The following is a 20,680-nucleotide window of genomic DNA, read 5'->3' on the forward strand; positions in this document are numbered from 1 at the left end:
GAGAGAGAGAGAGAGAGAGAGAGAGAGAGAGAGAGAGAGAGAGAGAGTGTGTGTGTGTGTGTGTGTGTGTGTGTGTGTGTGTGTGTGTGTCTCTGGCTAAATGACTTTTCTTTACTTTGGAGGATGAAGATTCTCTTTGTAACAAGCTATGCACATTTACTATCACACAGAAAGAATTCATGAACCAGCATTGGTAAGTGAGCACTTTTCCCATGAGATTAGGAGTTTCTCTTTCTTGCCTGGTGGGATTTTTCACTCATTTGGGGATTTTTGATCTCCATAGGTACCATTGTCACACCTGCAAGATGGTGGATGGGGTCGGTGTGTGCACAGTGTGTGCTAAGGTCTGCCACAAGGATCACGAGATTTCCTATGCCAAGTATGGGTCCTTCTTCTGTGACTGTGGAGCCAAGGAAGATGGTAGCTGTTTGGTAAGAGGGCCAGAATGCTTGTTGTGCTCTTAAGTGATTGGACGGTTAGGACAGACTGGGAGAGAAGTACCAAGACACACAAGGGTCTAGTCCATTTGCTTTCCTGGTGACATCCAGTGCAGTGTCATAGGCAGAATTGGATTAGCTTGGGAGCATTCTGGATTCTTAAGTTAGCTTTGTCTCCTACCTTGTTGTGTGACCCTTTGAAAGTCACTTCTCCCTCTTAGATTCTTAGTGTCTTCTGCAAAATGAGGAAGTTAGGCAGGATGACCTCTGAGATGACATCTGAACCCAAGATCTTCTTTGACACTAACATATGATGACTCTAAGAGTCTATCTTGTGCTGCTGCCATAGGCCGTAGGTAGGGTACATCATCTCTTGTCATTTCTCCTAGGCTACCTCCAGATCTAGTTTTTCAGGCCCAGCCTGACAAATGATGATAGGGAAATATTGAGGAATGGGGCTCATGAGGCGTTATCCTCAAAATTAGGACATGATAAGTGAATAATTGGGAGGACAGCATTTAGGCCATCATGACCAAAATTAGTAGATGGTGTAAAGCTAGACACACACTAGACAAGAGAATCAAGCTTACAGAAGATCTCAACAGGCTAGATAAAACATTGGACCTAATAGAATATGTTGTACAGTTAACCTCCCAAGTAACGCGCCAGTGGAGGCATGGGTAATAGCAGTTGTTCTGAAAAAGATATGGGGTTTTTAAGTGAATGACAAGGTCAGTATGAATCCATAGTGCATGACAGCCAAGAAAGCTAATACAGCTTTCATCTGCTGTGAGAGATGACATCCTGTCTAGGATGCGGGAGCTTCTTCTAGGCCCTGCTCAGATCACACCTGGAATGTTGTGTTCATTTCTGGGCACCACATTTTTGGGAGGCTGTTTAACGGCTGGAGAATGGAGTCAGGATGGGGAAGCTCCTCAATTGTGTCATGTGAGGATTGTTTGAAGGAGGTAGGCAGGAGTAAAGAAGACTTAGCAGGGATGTTAGTTTTCCTGTATCTGAAGTACTAGCACATGAAAGAGGGATTAGCTTGTTCTGCTTGACTTCAGAGGGAAATTCAGAGAGACAAACTGAGATTTAATGTAAGGAAGAACTTCACAGTTAGAGGTCTCTGAAAGTGGACTGGGCTGGCTTAAGGGCTGTTCATTTTCTTCTTCTGGAGGTCTTTGTGTCACTTTTGGGGTATGCTGTAGAGGGGGATTCCTATCCAGGGATGAGTTTGAGGTGTAAGATTTTGTAACTCATTCCCCTGATTAGGCGCCCCAGGGTCTCAGGTGGTGTAGACCCGAGGTCCTGTGGTTAGGGCTGGGACTCTCTGAATTTGGATTGGTTTTTCTCAGGCTCTGGTGAAGAGGGCACCTAGCAGTGGCATGAGCTCCACAATGAAGGAGTCAGCATTCCAGAGTGAGCCCCGGGTTTCTGAGAGTGTAGTGCGCCATGCCAGCAGCACGTCGCCAGCAGACAAGGCCAAGGTCACTATCAGTGATGGCAGAGTTGCTGATGAGGAGAAGCCCAAGAAGAGCAGTTTGTGCCGGAGTGTGGAAGGTTGCCGAGAAGAGCTTCAGACCCAGGTGGGCTTCCCAGATTTCTGACCCAGGATCAGGAATGAGAGTCTGAGGGAGGCAGGGGAAGAGGGTCTCTGGACTTTGGTCATCCATAGGTACATTCTGTCACCTGGAGTCACAGAATTTTCACCTCAAGTTTCTCCTTATGTGTGGCGGAAGCAGCTGTAATTAACCATTAGAAGTTACCACCTCAGCATGGTTTTGCTGCCTGATAGCATGGGGGGGGAGGGACACTGGAACAGTTAAACGAGTCAGCAGCACACTGAGTTTGGCAGCTGTTTCCACGAAAGGAGAGGTGAGGTTGGAAGTCTTGAGTTTTTACACAAATCAAATGAAGCCTTGGTAGGTTGTTCCAATGGCTGGTATGTTGGGCTAGGAATGAGGAGAAGTGTATTGTAATGATACCTCCTCTTAAAGATGTCACAGATATGATATATCATCTTTGTGCACTTTCATTTCTTCATTTGTTTTTTTCCTCAGGCGAACTTCTCCTTCGCTCCCTTGGTGTTAGACATGCTTGGCTTCCTCATGGAGGCCATTCAGATCAATTTCCAGCAGGCTTCAGCTATGGGCAGCAGCAGCCGGGCCCAGCAGGCACTCAATGAGTTACACACTTTGGACAAAATGGTAGAGATGACTGACCAGCTGATGGTGAGTGCCAGTGAGCCAGGCAATGCGGGGACCAGTGAACTTACTGTCAACCAGATTGTGCCCAGTGCTATACCCAATACACTTAGGATGTAGTCTCTACCTTCTTAGGATGAGTATATAGTCATAAACAATCTGTCATCTTACTGTATACCTCTTCTAGCCCTCGAATACTTTTTAACCTCCTATGGTACATAAATCACATAAATTGTGCCTGAGTACGGTTGTTTGTTTTTTTAAATAATATTTTATTTTTCCCCAATTACGTGTAAAGACAATTTTTAGAATTTATTTAAAAAATTTTTTTGAGTTCCAAATTTTCTCTATCCCTCCCTCACCTTCTTCCTCCCTGAGACAGTAAGCAACTTGTTACAGGTTGTATATTACACTTATTTTTAAAAAGGTAGCTGTAGTACTGGGACATTATCACTTGGTTACATTATCACTGGGTATTTGTGTTTCTCACCTTTGTGTAGGTCCCAACCTTAGGCTCCCAGGAAGGTGCCTTTGAAAACGTCCGCATGAACTACAGTGGAGACCAGGGCCAGACCATTCGCCAGCTCATTAGTGCCCACGTGCTGAGACGTGTGGCAATGTGTGTGCTGTCTTCACCCCATGGACGACGCCAACATTTAGCTGTCAGCCATGAAAAGGGCAAGGTAGATCCTCCAGTTCCCTTATTCACTCCCTAGTTTTTTTATTTATATTTTATTTTTTTCAACAAACAAAAATTCACCTTCTCTTCTTCTTGTCCCAACTCTACTACTCCCCTCCCCTCCTTTGAGAGCAAAAGAAAAACAAAAAACAAAACATTTAACATATTTGTATCAACAAATATATATAATCAAGCAAAACAAATTGCTATCTGTCTCCTTGTCTCTCTCTCTCTCTTTCTCTCACTCACACACACACACACACACACACACACACACACAGAGTGAATGAGATAAAGATAGATATCTATATTTCTCTCTCTCTCTCTCTCTCACTCTCTCACTCTCTCACTCTCTCACTTTCTCACTGTATACTCTCAGTCCTTCACCTTTCTCTTAGGGCATGGGTAGCATGTTTCATCATTAGCCCTCTGGAATTGTGTTTGATGATAACACACTGATCAAAGTTCTAAAGTCTTTCAGAGGCATTTGTCTTTACTGTATTGTTTTCATTGTAAACATTGTTCTCCTGGTTCTTTCTGTGTGATTCACTCTACATCCATTTATCCAGGTCTTCTCAGGTTATTCTGAAACCTTCTCTATCATTTCTATCACATTCACATGCTATAACTTGTTTAGCCATTCCCCAGTTTATGGGCATCCTCTGGAAATCTCATTTCAGTGACAGACATTTTTAAACTTTTAAAAGTTCTTATTTCATTTCTTTAAGAAATTCTAATTTCAGGAAATCTAATTTTCCTTTCTATGTGCCCAGCCTCTCCCTGGGCACTGGAATACTCTGCATGCAGCAATCCTAGCCACAGCTTGTCCTCATTGTCTACAGATCTCTCTATCTCCCTATGCCATTCTATGCTAGAAAAATAAGTTACTGTGACCTTTGCTTAGATTTCCCCATCAGGATTCAGTCTGGTGCATTTTCTAGCTATGTTTGAAGGAATTTTTTGAGGGGGTAGGCAAGGTGCTGTCTACTGCTTCCTGCTACTCTGCCATCTTGACTCCTTATAATATTACAAAGGTTTTTCTTGCTTAGCTGCCAAATAAAACTGTAGCAGAGGGTCCTCATCACAAGAGACAAGGAAGAAATCATGCCCTTTTCTGAAGGTTCTGTGTCTTCTGATGGTATCAGAGCTGGGAATATATGTTGGCCATGTTCCTTTACAGATTACTGTTCTGCAGCTCTCTGCACTCCTCAAACAAGCAGATTCCAGTAAAAGGAAGCTGACCCTCACCCGCTTGGCATCGGCACCAGTCCCCTTCACTGTGTTAAGTCTCACTGGAAATCCTTGTAAGGAAGACTACCTTGCTGTGTGTGGACTGAAGGTAAGAGTATAGAGTCAATTTGGGAGGCCATTAGAATTTTGTAGAGAGTTTGATGTTTTTCCCTTATTAGATTATGTGCTACATGAGGGCAGGGACCCTCTCTTTTGTATTCTTCTCAATGATGATCATAATGGTGCTTAATAATTGTACTGAGTTGAAGAGAAATAAATGCCTCTATGCCCCCTTTGTTCCTTCTGTTTTATGGCTATTGATGTGTTTTGATTTTAGGTAAAATTAGTGAGCAGATTATATTTTTCTAAAGTCCTTTACCTGGCTATTTCTTGCAAGGAGTTTGAAAACTTCTTGATGACGGTTTAAGTGGTTGTCTTTAAAGGATTCCTTTCAACAAATTCAGTGAACCTTTTTTGAGTGCCTACTGTGTACAGTGCCCTAAGGACAGAGACAGATAAATAATCATTTTTGTCTTTTTACAACTTAAATCTAGTCAGGGGAGACAATTGGTAAACAAATGATTATCATACAGAAGAGATCATGAGAAACACATAAATGTTCAAGTAAAGTGGCCTGCAAAGTCCAAGGAGAGAATGGCCATTTTTGACCCCGGGTGGGGGGGCGGGGCGGGCAGAGATCAGTGGGGAGGGTGGACATTGCACTATATCTTGAAAGGGCAGAAGGGATGAGGATGTTCGTGTGCTGCGAATGGGCCTAGAAAGTCCTGGTGGGAAGTATTGAGGACGGGGGAGAAGATTACATGACTAGGTAAAGACATTCCACAGCCGAGTGGAAGTCTCTGTTTCCAGGCACGGAAGTTGATTGAGAGGCGAAGAAGAAAGGGGGATTTCTGAGACATGAGCAGGAATAAATCAGACCATGCTTTGTCTTCTTTGTCCCCATGCTGGGTGCAGGACTGCCACGTGCTGACTTTCAGTAGCTCAGGCTCCGTTTCTGACCACTTGGTGCTGCATCCTCAGTTGGCAACAGGAAACTTTATCATCAAAGCTGTGTGGTTACCTGGCTCACAGACAGAGCTGGCCATCGTTACTGCAGACTTTGTCAAGGTACTCTCTCTTTTTCTTAGTGTTGGTACAGTGACCCTGTGGTGTTTGGGACCCTCTGCTAGCCAACAGTGTGCTTCAGAAAGCGTCTCAGTGGGGGTGACCTATTGTTGTTGTCATTTATCCTTTATTCTCCAAGAGTACCAGTGACATCATGAAGGTGATGGCTTGACTTGGCGTGTGAATTGTTTTTGAGTGAGGCAGAGCTGCTCAAAGTTGTCAGCCTCACTCTCTCCTCCAGAGTCATCGAAGTCCAGCGGCAAGACATAGGTCAAGATGACAAGCCTCTGTAACTCATTGATTAGGTTTTGATGGCCTGGAACGAGTGTAAATAGTAATTGTTTTCTGTTCTGATCAGAAGCTTTGAGGGTCTTCCCTTCCCAGATTGATATTTTTGTGATGGTAAATTAGGCCATCTTTTGTCTCAGTTCTTAGTGTTTGAAAGGGCGTTGCCTCAGATCCATTAGGGACTAACAGATTTCAGTGGCTCATTTTGCTTTTGCCAAGCATGAGAAATCCAAGTTAAAACTCATTCTAATCCTTTGTCTACTAGTCTCCAACTCAGCCTGGCAGCCTTGGTTGGTTTAGCCTCTATTGAATCAGGTGAGGTTCTTCCAGAGAGGACCAAGAGTTGGCTTCTTGTTTAGTCTTTTCTCTCTCTGCCCTACAGATATACGACCTCTCTGTTGATGCCTTGAGCCCAACCTTCTACTTTCTCTTGCCGAGCTCAAAGATCAGAGACGTTGCTTTTCTCTTCAATGAGGAGGGGAAGAACATTATTGTTATAATGTCCTCAGCTGGCTACATCTACAGTCAGCTCATGGAGGAGGCCAGCAGTGCCCAGCATGGGCCTTTTTATGTCACAAATGTGTTGGAAGTCAATCATGAAGACCTGAAGGTTAGAGTGACTTTTCTCTTTTCTCTGCCCTCAATTATTTAGGATCATAGGATTTAGGATTGGAAGAGACCCTTAGAGATCCGTGAGTCTAACATCCCATTTTTATAGCTGAGGAAACTGAGGTCAAAAGTGGCAAATTGATGTATCCTATGTTACCCAGGGAGTAAGGAACAGAGCCAGTATTTGGCCCCAGGGCCTCTGACTCTTAAAAATGCTTTCACCTCTGCCATGTCGCCTCTCCAGCAGTTTATCCATGAGATGGGGAAAGAATGTTTTTTCTTTTTCTCACCTGAAGTCTTCTTTCCCATGATCTTAAACACATATTGATGTCCTGAAGGATGAAACTGATTGACCCTAACAATCCACTGTCCTCAGTTCCCAAGGTTTATGTTATAAGTTTCCCCCTGGAGATATTCCCTCTGCAGTAGCCCATGGAGCTGTTAAGGAGGCTGGCATGAGATAGCCTGGCCCTGGCACAAGAGTCTGATAGAGCTACTGGCAAGCAGGAGTAGCAGAGGCTTGCCGGCCTGTTACAGCTGTCTGGGTGCTTTGCTCAGTACAGTGTTGGGTCTGTGCCCCGGCAGGACAGCAATAGCCAGGTCGCAGGAGGAGGCGTGTCTGTCTACTACTCCCACGTGCTGCAGGTGCTCTTCTTCAGCTACTGTCAAGGAAAATCCTTCGCAGCCACCATCAGCAGGTCCACGTTGGAGGTACTGCGGCTCTTCCCCATCAGCGTTAAGAGGTAGGAGCCAGCTTTGTGGCTCATGGGCATGAGCATTCCCTTTCTGGTATTGGCTATGAGCAAAAGAAGTTTTTTGTAGTATTTCGTGTGGAAACCAAAGCTGAGTCTCTAGATAATAGGATTTTGTGAGAAAGTAGTCCTCAGATTTTTAAAGGCAGAAATAAAGGTTTAGAGCCGTTGGAAAAGTTGCTTTATAGTTCCCTCTCATTTGTGTTTCTGTTGATCCCCCACTTTCAGATAAAATTAAGAGAACAAACACTCAGCTGTTCATGCTAGGAAACACACTTTGCTATATATAAAGTTGGAGCATTAGACATGGAACATGCAGGGAGTTTCACACTCTTATCTGTCTGCCAGAGGGCAGACATGGAGGGCTACATATTGTCATATTTGAATTTGGTTGCTCAGCAGTGTTATCAGTTGGCCTTAATTCTGATATGAATACATGCCCTCGTCTCCAGGGGGTTATATTTGGGGCTAAAGGAAAATGTGTATTTAGTCCAGAACAGAATTGGGTCATAAAGATGGGCTGGATGCATACAGTATCATTCCCTCCAGTGATGAATGACCAGAGTTGAGTTAGCTGATCTGGTTGATCAGGCTTGTGTTCCTTTCTTCCTTTCATACACCATCTTTATTCATTATTAATCCATGTAGTCTGTTGAAGAGACTTCTTCATTCTTTGGTTTACGTATAGAATTAGTGTTTGATGATTGCCATTTAAATTATTGTGGGTCTGTCTTTATTTGTTGCAGTACTAATGGTGGCAGTAAAACTTCCCCTGCTCTTTGCCAGTGGTCTGAGGTGATGAACCACCCTGGTTTGGTGTGTTGTGTTCAGCAAACTACAGGTGTGCCACTGGTGATCATGGTGAAACCAGATACTTTTCTCATCCAGGAGATCAAGACTTTGCCAGCTAAAGCGAAGGTTGGTACTAGTTCCTTCTGTCTTTGACCATGAACCTTTTCTGCTGTATCTGCAGATCAATTCTCTAGCCTTATGTAGAAGGCCTGAAAAAGAATTTTGGCCATTTTTTTTCTAGACCTCTTTCTTTGAGGAAGAAGGAACTGCTGCTGTGCCATGATTTCTTAATTTTGAAGCCCTTTTTAATTGCTGTGGTGGCTGATAATTGTCCTCCTTTATTCCTTCCCAGATTCAGGACATGGTTGCTATCCGGCACACAGCCTGCAATGAGCAGCAAAGGACAACCATGATTCTGTTGTGTGAGGATGGCAGCCTACGCATTTACATGGCCAATGTGGAAAATACATCCTACTGGCTCCAGCCTTCCCTGCAGCCCAGCAGTGTCATCAGCATCATGAAACCTGTCCGAAAGCGCAAGGCAGCAGCCATTAGTAAGGCCCAAAACCTCACCCCCAGTCCCTTTTTAAACTATTTGAGAAGTATTTGGATATAATAGCCACCTGTTAGCAATAGGACAGCAGCTTAATCTGCAGTCAAATACATGTTTGCTTTAGCTTTGAATTGGGTTTGGGGCAGGCTCTTCAGGTTTTTATCCTTGGGAAACATGGATTTCCTTGTATTCAGAGGAGAACTGACTTATATGAACAGAAAGGAGGCGGCAAGGTGGGTTGATTTTCCAACAAGCAACCAAGAACTTATTAGCCCGTGTCTCTGAAATGATGAAGCCATTGTCCTTAGGGAGGCTGAAGTGTTTGAATTGGAGCAGAGAGTTCCTCAAAGACTGGCGCTGGGCTTGTCTTGGCAATTCATATTTATTGGATGGCTTGATGTAACTCACACTTCTCAGGAGACAATATTAATGATAAGTGGGCTAACAGCGAGCTTCTCTTACCAATGACAGGGCTAGTCCTAGAATTGATTGTTGGCAAGGTAAAGAAGGACAATGACTTATCTTCTCTGATACATCCTGGGATAGTAGCAAGATCATGGGACTTGTGAGTCACTCTTGGCTTTGTGTCCTGGCCCTGACACTCACCTGGGACCTGGACCAAGTCCCTTCACTTCTTTGAGTCCTATGTAGAAGGAGGATAATAACCCTTATACCCCCTCACTCCCATAACCATGGTGAGAAACATGCTACAGAAATGGGATCTGCTGTTTCTGCTCTTCCTGAGCTCCTCTGTGGGCTGCTGAGCTCAGACTTCACAGGGCTACTCGGGCACAGAGAAAGCAGAGGTTTCTGAATATGATTTTAGACAGGAGTCTTGTGGATATTAACAGACTTAGTGTAGATGACAGGTGTTGCGGCTTTCTGACATCTCTCTTTGCTCTCTACACACAGCTACTCGAACTTCCAGCCAGGTCACTTTCCCCATCGACTTCTTCGAGCACAACCAGCAGCTGACAGATGTGGAGTTTGGTGGCAATGACCTCTTACAGGTCTACAATGCACAGCAGATAAAACACCGGCTTAACTCCACAGGCATGTATGTGGCCAACACCAAGGTGAGCACTGGACTGAGCCTCTTTCTTTCTTTCTTTCTTTCTTTAACATTAATTAATTTTTAGTTTTCAACATTCACTTCCATACGCTTTTGCATTTTAAATTTTCTCCCCCCCACCCCGGTGGAGTGCAATCTGGTATAGTCTCTACATATACATTCTTATTAAACATGTTTTCACGTTAGTCATGTTATAAAGAAGAAGTAGAACGAACGGGAGGAACCATGAGAAAGAAGAAACAAACAAAAAAAAGAGATCAAATAATGTGCTTCCATCTGCATTCAGACTCCAGAGTTCTTTCTCTGGATGTGGAGAACATTTTCCATCATGAGACTTTTAGAGTTGTCTTAGATCCTCGCATTGCTGAGAGGAGCTGAGTCTGTCAAAGTTAGTCATCGCACAGTGTGGCTGTTACTATGTACGATATTCTCTTGGTTCTGCTCCCTTCACTCAGCATCAGTTCATATAAGTCCTTCCTGAGTTCAGCTCTTTCTGAGAGGTACCATAGTATTCATTTGTTTGGAAAAAAAATTTCTTTTCAGAGAGCAAAAATGTAGTTACCAGCTGTGATTATCCTTTAATATAAATGAATGACTTTAAAAAAGTGGACTTTTTAAACTTTTGGATAAGCATACGAAGCAGATGGGTTAACCTCTTCTACTGTAGTCTCTATATATCACATACGCAGGAGAATGCCCTTTCCACAAGCCCATTTGTGACATTGCCAAGAGAGTTGTGGATAGTGTTGGGAGATCAGGTAGGGGAGATTAGGAAACACTAGCTAATTTTGGTTGGGCTTGGAGCAAGGGTTGGGAAGTCTGAAACTGAGGAGTATATAGCATGTCAGCTGGCTATTCATCCTGTGTCTTGGTCTCTCGAGCCTCAGGAGCAAGGAGGAAATTATTATTCCCATTTTACAGCTAAGGATCCTAGAGAGTGGCGTGTGAAATGACCTATTCAGTTACTGATTGAGCTGTTAGATAGTTGGTGGCTCCCCGTCTGGTAGCCCTTCCGTGTTTTTTACGAAGCCACCAGAGCAGGTCCTTCCGTTGCTCCTTCTTTCTCTCTGTGCCTCACCCTCCCCTCCCGGCTGGCCGAGGTAAAGCTCTGTGTGTCTGCTTGCCTCCTTTCTCACAGCCTGGAGGCTTCACCATCGAAGTGAACAACAACAACAACACGATGGTGATGACGGGCATGCGCCTGCAGATCGGGACCCAGGCTGTCGAACGGGCCCCCTCGTACATCGAGATCTTTGGCCGCACCATGCAGCTCAGCCTGACGCGCTCACGCTGGTTTGACTTCCCGTTCACCCGAGAAGAAGCGCTGCAAGCTGACAAGAAGCTGAGTATCTTCAGTGAGTCACAGGCCATTTCCACTGGCCTCTGAAGAGTGGCCATCAGTTTTGGGATAAGCATAAAGAGAGAGCACAGCACCTTGGTGTGAACTCCGGGAGATGCATTTGACCACTGACAGACTTGGAATGATTTGTTAGGCAGTGGAACAGCAGCATTTAGGGCCATTCTCCCCCTTGGCAGGTGGTACCTGGGAAAGGAGGAGGAAAGGGGTCAAATGACCTATTTATTGACTGTCTCCTATATGCAAAACATTGTGGTGGTCTCTTTTGGAAAACAAAGAAGTGTACCATGGTTTGAGCAGTAGCTTGGTGTATCTTGGGAACGGGTCGACATTCTTAAGAGGTCGTCATCTGTGTTGTCAGCTCTATGTGGCAGCACTGTACCGGTGGGGCAGTGAACAGAGTGCTGGGCCTGCAATCAGGAATATCTGGATTTGAATCCAAGCTCTTTTACTAGTTGTGTGACTCTAGCAAGTTACTTATACTGTCTTTGCCTTAGTTTCCTCACTTGTAAAATGGGGATAATAATAGCACCTTCCTTAAAAGACTTGTGGGGATCAAATGCGATAATATTTGCAAAAAGGGCTTAGCACAGTACCAGGCGCATGGTAGGCGCTATATAAAAGCAAATGGTGATAACTCTTCTCTTCCTCTCCCTTCCCTGGGAACTCACCATCTTATTTGGGGGAGAGAGCCAGCCAGATAACGAAAGAAAAGGATACACTTGAAAAGTAGAGATGAGAGAAGAGGTGGGTAGTGCCGTGAGATCTTATTTGTGCGTAGTCACTTGTATGCTTATGTCTCTCAGGCAGAGAGCCCAGCAATCTAAACAGATAAGAGTTCCAAGGCTGGAGCCCTGGGTTCTTCCTTTTTCTAGTTGAGACTTAGTGGGGCCTGTGTTCACGCACTGGTGAGAGCTTTTTGCCTAGGTCACTTGATCATGCAGCTAAGACGGGCTCATCTGTGCCTTCCTCTTTTACTTGTTTGGCTGTTCTGTTGTTTTCAGGAGATGCAGCCATGCCTAATAGCAAATGGTCGATACTGTGATCGAACTAGGAAAGCGCTCTTGGAGATGGTTGGTGTGTATAGGACTGGCTGCCCGTGGTCCTGTTGTATGGGGTGGTGACCTCACAGTGTGACTAAGTCTGGGCACGTCTGTTTGAGATCCCAGGACCAAGGAGGGGATTTGGCTTGTCTGTTACTGAAGCCAAGAATGTTTGTGGTCGAGTGGAGAGTCCTGGAGGTTTTAGGAGCAGAAGCTGGCATGGCGAGCAAAAGAAGCATAAGAATAAACCTAGGGGCACTTTGATTTGCTTCTCTTTGTAGACTAGTCTAGTGTTTGCCTTTGAAGGGTATGGGGAGTCTGCCTCCTAAATTCTCTCTTTGTTTTGCAGTCGGGGCCTCAGTGGATCCAGCAGGAGTTACTATGATAGACGCTGTCAAGATTTACGGCAAGACTAAGGAGCAGTTTGGCTGGCCTGATGAACCCCCAGAGGATTTCCCTTCTGCCTCTGTCAGTAATATCTGCCCCCCCAATGTGAGCCAGGGCAATGGCACTGGAGAGAGTGACACAGCAGCTCCTGCCACCTCCAGCGGGACTGTCCTGGAGAGGTACCAACCTTAGCTTTAACTTTGACATAACTGGGTCTCCTCCCCTTCCCCTCCCCACTCCATGCTCCTGTATATCTTCAGAGTGTGCTTTAAAACATCTATCCAGAACTCAGTCTCTGCCCTTTGTTTTCACCATATTTGCCAATGTCCAGTGTCCCCCTGGTAGAATTGAAGATACCCCTGGAGCCCAGTCTACCCCTGAGGCTCCTTTCCCTTTTCCTGATGATACCCTTGAGCTCAGTTCCCCCTGCGATTTCCTGACTCCTTCCTTTCTTAACTCATTTGGATCAGCAGCATAGAACAGAAAGTTAAGTCTCAGGCCAGCTTGCCATTTGGGGAGCCAGTCTTGCAGATGCTGCTGGCAGGTCCTCCTGGACTCTCTCGTCTTACCATTCTCCGGTCTCTTTCTGCAATAGCCACTTTTGTGGGAGCAGCCTTGCTGGTCTGAGGCTGCCCTCTGCATTCTGGGGATCAGTTCAACGGTCTCCTTAAACATGCCTTGTGCTTGGCTTTGTGCAGGGAGGTTTGGCCGGGTATCTTACAATGCGAAATGTTGATTTTCTTATCTTATAAGAGCCCGAGAAGAGCCTGGCTTGACAGCATCTTCTCCCTGCCCTCCCCTTCCCCATATTGATTTATGGTTTCCACTTTTTTCTGAGCTTCACTTATTTTCTTTCCTTTTTTTCTTTGCTTCCCCCCAAGTTCTGAAACTGAGTCCCTAACCAAGCTGGATCGGTTAGTATGCCCTCCTTTCCTCTGCACGAGTGAATGTGTGTCTGAGAGCACCATGAGCAGTGATGTGGCTTGGCATTGACCCTGCTTCTGTTGACAGGGGCCGTTCTGCTTCTTTGCTTTCTGCTTCTTGCATGGCTGCAGGCTTCTCCCCCTGTAAAGACGGGTTGGCCTGAGGAGTTCAGGTGCCCATTTGGTGTCATTGTTGCCTGCTTTGCAGACTGACTCGTAGCTTGCTCTTTCCTACCCTTTTCCTTTCTGACCTTTCTTTACCATGTGTTTATGGCCATGGGAAGAAGAATGTGTTATCTGCTTGATCATAGATAAGCAGTCAGAGAGCTTACTTGATCACAGTTGTTTCTTGACTCCTTTCTCCTTCCTTTCCTTGTTCTTTGCTCCATTTCTCTAGCCCTTTTTGCCCTTTTCTCTCCTGCTACCCCCTTCCACACTTCTCTCTCTCTCTCTCTCTCTCTCTCTCTCTCTGTGCCAGAGCTTTATATGGCAAGATACTGGTTTCATTATAAAACACTTGTGAGAGTTGGGGCAGAAGGCTCAGGAGAGTGTTGGCAGTGTGTTTCTTTGGGGGAATCTTAAGCTTTGGTAACAGTATTGCTTATCTACCTCTTTCCTTGAGTGTCTGATGAGCAGCTGCACAGCATCTGATTGGTGCCTTAGGTATGCCATCACTGGGGTGTTGGCAGTGCCATGCCCATGCCAGTTTCTTCTCTCTCCTTTTCTGTGAATAGCCTCTACACTTAGGGTTCCCAGGAAATGCTTGTGTGGCCTTTGCTGAAAGTGTTGGGGACACCTAAAAGGACTATGGTCATGGTGTAACTTTTGCTCACTTCAAGAACTGTTCAAGAATAGTCTTTCCTTGGCACCCCATCATTCCTTGGTCTCTGTACCCCTGTGCCCTGGGCTCTGGTGTATCCAGGTTGTTAAGCCAATTCAGTGATCCTTGCCACAGGCAGCAGAAGAAACAGTTTTATCCTCTTTGAAAGAGAAAAGCCCTGTCTTTGAGCTGTGGATTATGAGCAGGGCCCTAGGTTGTTGTGTGAGGGGGAGCCAGGTTTCACTCTGGCCTGTGACACGAGGAAACGATATGCATGGTGCCTGTAACTGGTCTTATCACGCTCCGATTCTGTCCTTGGCATTCACCAGCTGTCCCCGAGCTACCCACAGCTGTAGTCTGCCTAGGCCAAAGCACAAGGGGGAGGCGGGCTGCTTGACTCAAGCTGCTTTTCTCTCTTCCCTCCAGGCTAGTGGGGAGTTCTTTAGAAGCCCTCGAAAGCTGCTTTGCTGTGGGCCCTGTCAGTGAGAAGGCAAGTGACTTCTTCAAAGCCATGGGAGCTTTCTGACAAGGCGTGTGGATCCTCGGGCCTTTCTGGTCTCCTCTTTGAAGGGCTTGGCCTCTGTTTGGCACAGGCCCTTGGAGTTTGTTGTGGGGGAGCATCCCTGGGGGAACACACAGCCTCTGCACCCTTGTGTGATAGCCCTGGCTGTGCTGTGGCCTTGTTAGAGCCAGGCCTAGGTCACTGGACTAGCCACTTGAGGCCTCCAGGAGGGCATGGACTAGTTGAGGGCTTGAGGCCCTGCTGTGGCTGAGTCCTGTGAGAGATGGGCCTCCTGAGGTGGTGAGAGAAGGGAGGGAGGGAGAACTGGAGCAGGCTGTTTGGATCTGCATTGATACTAATCCCTCCGCACTCTTCTTCTGTGTCCTCCTCTCTGGGACCAGGAAAAGAGCAAGGCTGCAGCTCAGGAGCTGGCTACCATGCTGCTCTCCATGCCAGCACCGTCCAGTGTCCAGCAGCAGACGAAGAGCCTCCTTGCCAGCCTTCACACCAGCCGCTCAGCTTATCATAACCACAAGGTAATCACCCCAGAGGCCCCTCAGGGCCTAGGAGCCCAAACGCCCCTCAAATTCATCTTGGCTAACTCTTTCTCTTGAGAGATGGCTGAGCCTCTGATAGAGTAGAATTTGGGGAGCAGAAACCATAGTTGTTAATGTGACAGAGGAGAAAATGAGTTCTGAGCTGCAGGTGTAAACCTGGGGAGCGGAGATCAGACTCTGCTGGAGAGGCTGTAATCCTCAGTGGCTTTTCATTTGTGACACTTGCTCCCATTTTGCTCCCTGCAGCAGTTTGCCTGCTCCCTACCCCTTTAAGGATAGAGGGTGGCCTTGTTGCTGCGACCTCCCTGACCCTCCCATAGGCTCCAGCCCCAGTCCCTTGCTTTTTTGGCCAGTCCTGTGTGAACCTGCTGTTTTAACAGGACCAGGCCTTGTTGAGTAAAGCCGTGCAGTGCCTCAACTCCTCCAGCAGAGATGGAAAGGAGCTGGACCCGGAGGTGTTCCAGCGGCTCGTGATCACCGCTCGCTCTATTGCCATCATGCGCCCCAACAACCTGGTGCATTTCACCGAGTCCAAGGTGCCCCCAGTGGAAGCAGGTGAATGGAACCTTGGGTGGCCGTGCCCTTCCTAAACCACTTATCCTCCTGACAGTCCTGTGAAAACACTGAAACAGGAAGGACAGGAGAAATGAGGGAGTGATTCGGAATACCTTTGTCTCTCCTTATCCTGGAAGAAAGGTTAATGGCTGAGTATCATGCAGGAGCTGTCCACCTGTTCTCCTTGATTCCAGTGTCAGCCCTCTCTAATCTATCATACATTCTGCTGTGAAAGTGATCGTCTTACTGTGCTCTACTGATTATATCACCCCTATTTCAAAACCTTCATTGGCTACTCCTGGTGGATCAGGTGGTACAGACTCCTTAGTTTGGCATTCAAGGCTATGTGGCCTACCTTTGCAGCCTTTTTTCATACTCCTCCTCTTCCTTTGTTCTACAACCCTCATAAACAATGTTGCTTGGCATTCCCCAGCCTCATCCTGCCTTTTCTCACTCCTGCTGTGGCCTGGAATGTGATCCTCCTTTTCCCATCACCACCGTCTTCTTAGTCATCTGGTAATGCCTAATTATGATGCCACCTTAGAAAACCTGAGGTTGACCCTGAAGGCCTCTAGGTAGGGGGAGCCCACTGCCTTCCACTTCTTTCAGATAGTGTTAATGGTTGGGAAGTTTTGTCTTATATCAAACCTCAGTTTACCTCTTTGAAAATGTTCACCTATTGCTCCTAGTTCTGTTATCTGGGACTGAGCAGAACAAGTTTAGTCCTTATTCCATAGAACAGTTTTTAGAGTACTTGAAGCTTGCACTCACCTTTAAGTCTGTTCATATCTAAGCTAAACACCTCCAGTGCCTTCAGCTGATCCCCACTTGGCATCATCTGGATTCCCTTCACCATCTCAGTGGTCTGCTGTCTGCCTATCACTGCTTTCCAGATGACTAGTGTCTTCCTTAAAATAGAGTTTGCAGAACTGAGCACAGTGCTGTGGAGGCAGTCTGATCTAGGGGCAGCCCAGTGATACCGGCTGGAGGCAAGGAGACCTGAGTTCAGGTCAGGCTTTAGACACTTACTAGTTGTGTGTGACCCTGGGCAAGTCACTTAACCTCTGTTTGCCCTTAGTTTCCTTATCTGTAAAATGAAGATAATAATAGCACCCACCTTCCAGGGCTGTTGTGAGGATTAAATGTGATAATGTTTGTAAAGAGCACTTAACCAGTGCCTAGCAACATAATAAGTGCTATTAGAATGTTAGTTGTTGTTATTATCTTACTCAGCTAGAATGGATTTCTCCTTCCACTTAACTCTTAGAGCACTTAATACTTATTTCATTCCTTTGCTGTTTTATATTTTGTATTATTGCCTTTTGTATACATCCTCTATTGTAGACTACTTAAAAGACAATTATTTTTCTGTCTGTCCATTTGAAATGACTAGAATCTTCCTTGAAGAAGCATCCAGAGTTCCAAAGAAGGTGATAATCCTTCGTTGAATACCACTTGCAGGTCCCTGATTCAATGAGTTTCTCTTTGCCTATTCATTCTTTCAGCGTTCCCACTGGTTTTTGGCTGCCTAGGCCATTATCAGACACTTTGAAAAGAATTGAAGTCTATTCTGTGAAACTGTCCACTTTCTAGCATTTTGATCTTGTAGATGTTGCTGTAGGGGCCACATCTATAACATACGTGTTCCACAGAGTCCCTTCTGATTGTCTCTTGTGTTTGGCATTGGTACTATCAGAAATACTGTGATTTCTGGACAGAACGTACGTTTTGTGAGATATCACTTCCCTTACCCTTTAGAGTTCAAGTCTCTTAACCTTTGGGGTATAATTCAAAGCCACCCTTGGGTCTGATTGTGTTAGGGCCCTAAGGTAATGTTTGTCTTTGTGCTGTTCAGTTGTTGTTCCATAAATTCAGTGTCTGGTTTTGGTTCTAACTCGCCCACTCTTAATCCTGTAGATCCCCAGGTCAGTGCTCTTAAGTTACCCTCAAAAGGTTATTTGTTGATTTCTTTAAAGTCATCCCTTGTTCAAATTATTCCTTTATCCATCACCTTTTCATCCCTTTTCCTGACAATTTGTAGCCCAGGGATTATTCTAGAAAAACTTAGACACACTTGGCAAAGTGGAAAGACCCCAGACCTCTCCCATTTCTTTAATGCCAGTGATAAAGTTGTTCTCGAATGTGCCTTCCTGTTTGTTTCCTTGTACATTCCTGTTAGAATCTTGGTAACAGCTTTCCTTTTGATTGAGGCCTTCCTTGAAACTCTCTATGCAGGCAAACATCCCTGACTTGACTTAACCTTAATGAAAATTAAATTTCATTCCCAGCTTACCACCATTAGTAATTTTCTTTTTGCCGCTTAGAAGGCGTGGATGAGGGGAAAGAGCCCCAGAAACATACAGAAGGGGATGGCTGTACTTTCATCACCCAGCTCATCAACCATTTCTGGAAACTGCACGCATCTAAACCAAAGAATGCCTTTTTGGCACCTGCCTGCTTACCAGGTATTTCATTAAAATAGTGGTATGCTGTTTTGTCTGTTTTTTTTTTTGTTTTGTTTTGTTTTTTGTTTTCAGGGAATGGTCAGTCAACAATCAGAAGGCATTTATTAAGCATTTACTATGTAACAGGCATTGGGCTAAGGGCTTGGGACATAAAGAGAAGCAGGAAAGGAGCTCCTGGGGGATGGGAATGGTCAGGGATAGGTGCTGAGATACCCAGGCAAAGCAGCAACTACCCACTTATTTTGTCTTGGTGAGTAGCATTGTGAGTCCATGAAATATTTTAGTACTTTGTCTTTTGAGGATCATTAAAGAAGAAGGGTGGGGGAGAAGAGAGAGAGGAGAGAGATGTTATTTTAGGTACTTGCTGTGATAGTGACCCACAATCTCATTGTCTTCAGTGCTTGCTTCATCTGCCTTTTCTCTGAGAATAACCTTCCAGCCAAGAAACAGGAATTTAGCCGTTCCAAATGGAGAGAGTTTTCTTTCAATCTTGAACAGTCTTGTATTTTCTAATTATTTTTCCTCTTTTTAGGTTTAACTCATGTTGAAGCTACTGTCAATGCATTGGTGGACATCATCCATGGCTACTGCACTTGTGAGCTAGACTGTATCAACACAGCCTCCAAGATCTATATGCAGATGCTACTATGCCCCGTATGTAACAATGTACTTTCTGACTGTCCTGTACCGATCTCACAAAGAATGATGCTGAGTATCTGAGTAGAGAATCTTTAAAAAAAATCTCTGTCAGATTGGGAAAATTTGGGGAGGCCTCTTGCTGCTAGAATTTTGTACCCACTGGATTTTTAGGAAAGTGACTAATGAGGCAGTATGGTATGGAGGGCAAAGTGCTGGATTTGAAGTGAGGACATTGGTTCTGAATTCCAGCTCTTACTAGCTTATTTTATTAGCTCTTTTATCAACTCTTTTACATTAGTCAAGCCATTTAACATCTCTGAACCTCAGCTTCTTCATCTATAAAATGAGTGAATTGAACTTGATCTCTGTAGCCTTTTCTAGCTGTTAAGCCTATGATCTTTGAAATGGAGAGAATGGGAATCAACTTTGTGTGTGTCTGTCTGTCTGTCTCATTTGGGGTTAAGTGACTTACCCAGAGTCACACAGCTAGTGAGTGTTGTGTCTGAGGTCGGATTTGAACTCAAGTCCTCCTGGTTTCAGGGCTGGTGCTCTATCCACTGCGCCACTTAGCTGTCCCGAGTCAACGTTTTGAATAGCAACTGAATGTACTTCTGTAAGGCTTGTGTTTTATTTCCAAATGCCACCACTTTAAGAGAATCCAAGAGTTAGAAGCACTGGTTATTGTAGCATAGAATTAAAGTCATCCCTGAGAAGCTATTTCTTTTTTTTACATTTGATTCAAAAAACCACAGGAAATACCTTGCCTTTTTACATATTGGCTAACAGGCTGGTATTTTATATGGATGACTAACCTATCTGTTACTGTAGTGGCCATATATTATGTTAGGGGTCAGGGATGAAAGACTGACCCGATCCAGCTGGGTCTCAAGGTTAGTCAGAAAGAGTAGGTATTTATTGATTTGATGAGTACCTGGAAACCCAAATGTGATGCCTTCCATTTGTATTTCAGGATCCTGCTGTGAGCTTCTCCTGCAAACAGGCTCTGATCCGAGTGCTAAGGCCCAGGAACAAGCGGAGACATGTGACGCTGCCCTCCTCCCCTCGGAGCAACACGCCCATGGGTAATGCAGGGGTCGCTGTCCGTTTGGCATGTGGCACGTGGCATGTGCTCAAGGGTCGTCCAAGTGGATGATCAGTCTTCTCCCTGGAGTTTAAAGTTAAGCTTCTTTCTTCAGGTGTACTGTTATTACTCCACTTCTGGTCTTCTGACAAAGACTGAGATTCATTTCCCTGAGAAACAAACTGGAGCTTAGTGGTGTTCTTTTGCTGTTTTGCCCAAAGTCACCTAGGATTAGGTGGGCAATGTGTACCATCTTCATCTTCTCAGGCTAAACTGGCTAGGTGTAGAGCTTAGAGTTCCAAGTAAGGCTTAGTGCTTTGATGTTCCTAGTGCTGGATTACCGTTGTCCTGAGGGTATTAATAGTCCTTGATGTAACCTGCTATAGCTGGAGGAAGGGAGAAGCCAGGAGCCCTGAGGTGACCTAGATTTCTCTACCCTAGGAGACAAGGATGATGATGATGATGATGATGCTGATGAGAAGATGCAGTCCTCAGGGATTCCAGAGAGTGGCCACATCCGCCAGGAGAGCCAAGAGCAGAACGAGGTGGACCATGGAGACTTTGAGATGGTGGTGAGTCTTAGCCTGTTGGGAAGGGAGCACAGAGC

At 45.3% G+C, this 20,680-nt stretch overlaps 1 protein-coding gene across 5 annotated transcripts in view; it reads left to right on the forward strand.

Moving 5' to 3' along the window:
- LOC114028479 (E3 ubiquitin-protein ligase UBR4) overlaps positions 1-20,680 on the forward strand; it is a 147,511-nt gene that overhangs the window by 48,769 nt on the left and 78,062 nt on the right. For 4 of the 5 annotated variants that reach the window (XM_027842727.1, XM_027842724.1, XM_027842725.1 and 1 more), the window contains exons 37-57: positions 123-193; positions 284-431; positions 1,796-2,026; positions 2,501-2,671; positions 3,145-3,327; positions 4,504-4,662; positions 5,529-5,681; positions 6,349-6,576; positions 7,161-7,318; positions 8,074-8,245; positions 8,472-8,673; positions 9,585-9,748; positions 10,883-11,099; positions 12,494-12,710; positions 14,701-14,764; positions 15,178-15,312; positions 15,714-15,888; positions 18,213-18,353; positions 18,886-19,007; positions 19,963-20,074; positions 20,515-20,645. In XM_027842727.1, the coding sequence (XP_027698528.1) occupies positions 123-193; positions 284-431; positions 1,796-2,026; positions 2,501-2,671; positions 3,145-3,327; positions 4,504-4,662; positions 5,529-5,681; positions 6,349-6,576; positions 7,161-7,318; positions 8,074-8,245; positions 8,472-8,673; positions 9,585-9,748; positions 10,883-11,099; positions 12,494-12,710; positions 14,701-14,764; positions 15,178-15,312; positions 15,714-15,888; positions 18,213-18,353; positions 18,886-19,007; positions 19,963-20,074; positions 20,515-20,645 (3,354 nt within the window). The remainder of the gene's footprint in view (positions 1-122; positions 194-283; positions 432-1,795; positions 2,027-2,500; positions 2,672-3,144; positions 3,328-4,503; positions 4,663-5,528; positions 5,682-6,348; positions 6,577-7,160; positions 7,319-8,073; positions 8,246-8,471; positions 8,674-9,584; positions 9,749-10,882; positions 11,100-12,493; positions 12,711-14,700; positions 14,765-15,177; positions 15,313-15,713; positions 15,889-18,212; positions 18,354-18,885; positions 19,008-19,962; positions 20,075-20,514; positions 20,646-20,680) is intronic. The other variant, XM_027842723.1, reaches the window with a different exon arrangement.

This window comes from Vombatus ursinus, unplaced genomic scaffold (genome assembly GCF_900497805.2).
Source record: "Vombatus ursinus unplaced genomic scaffold, bare-nosed wombat genome assembly UNPS02014884.1, whole genome shotgun sequence".
NCBI lineage: Eukaryota > Metazoa > Chordata > Mammalia > Diprotodontia > Vombatidae > Vombatus > Vombatus ursinus.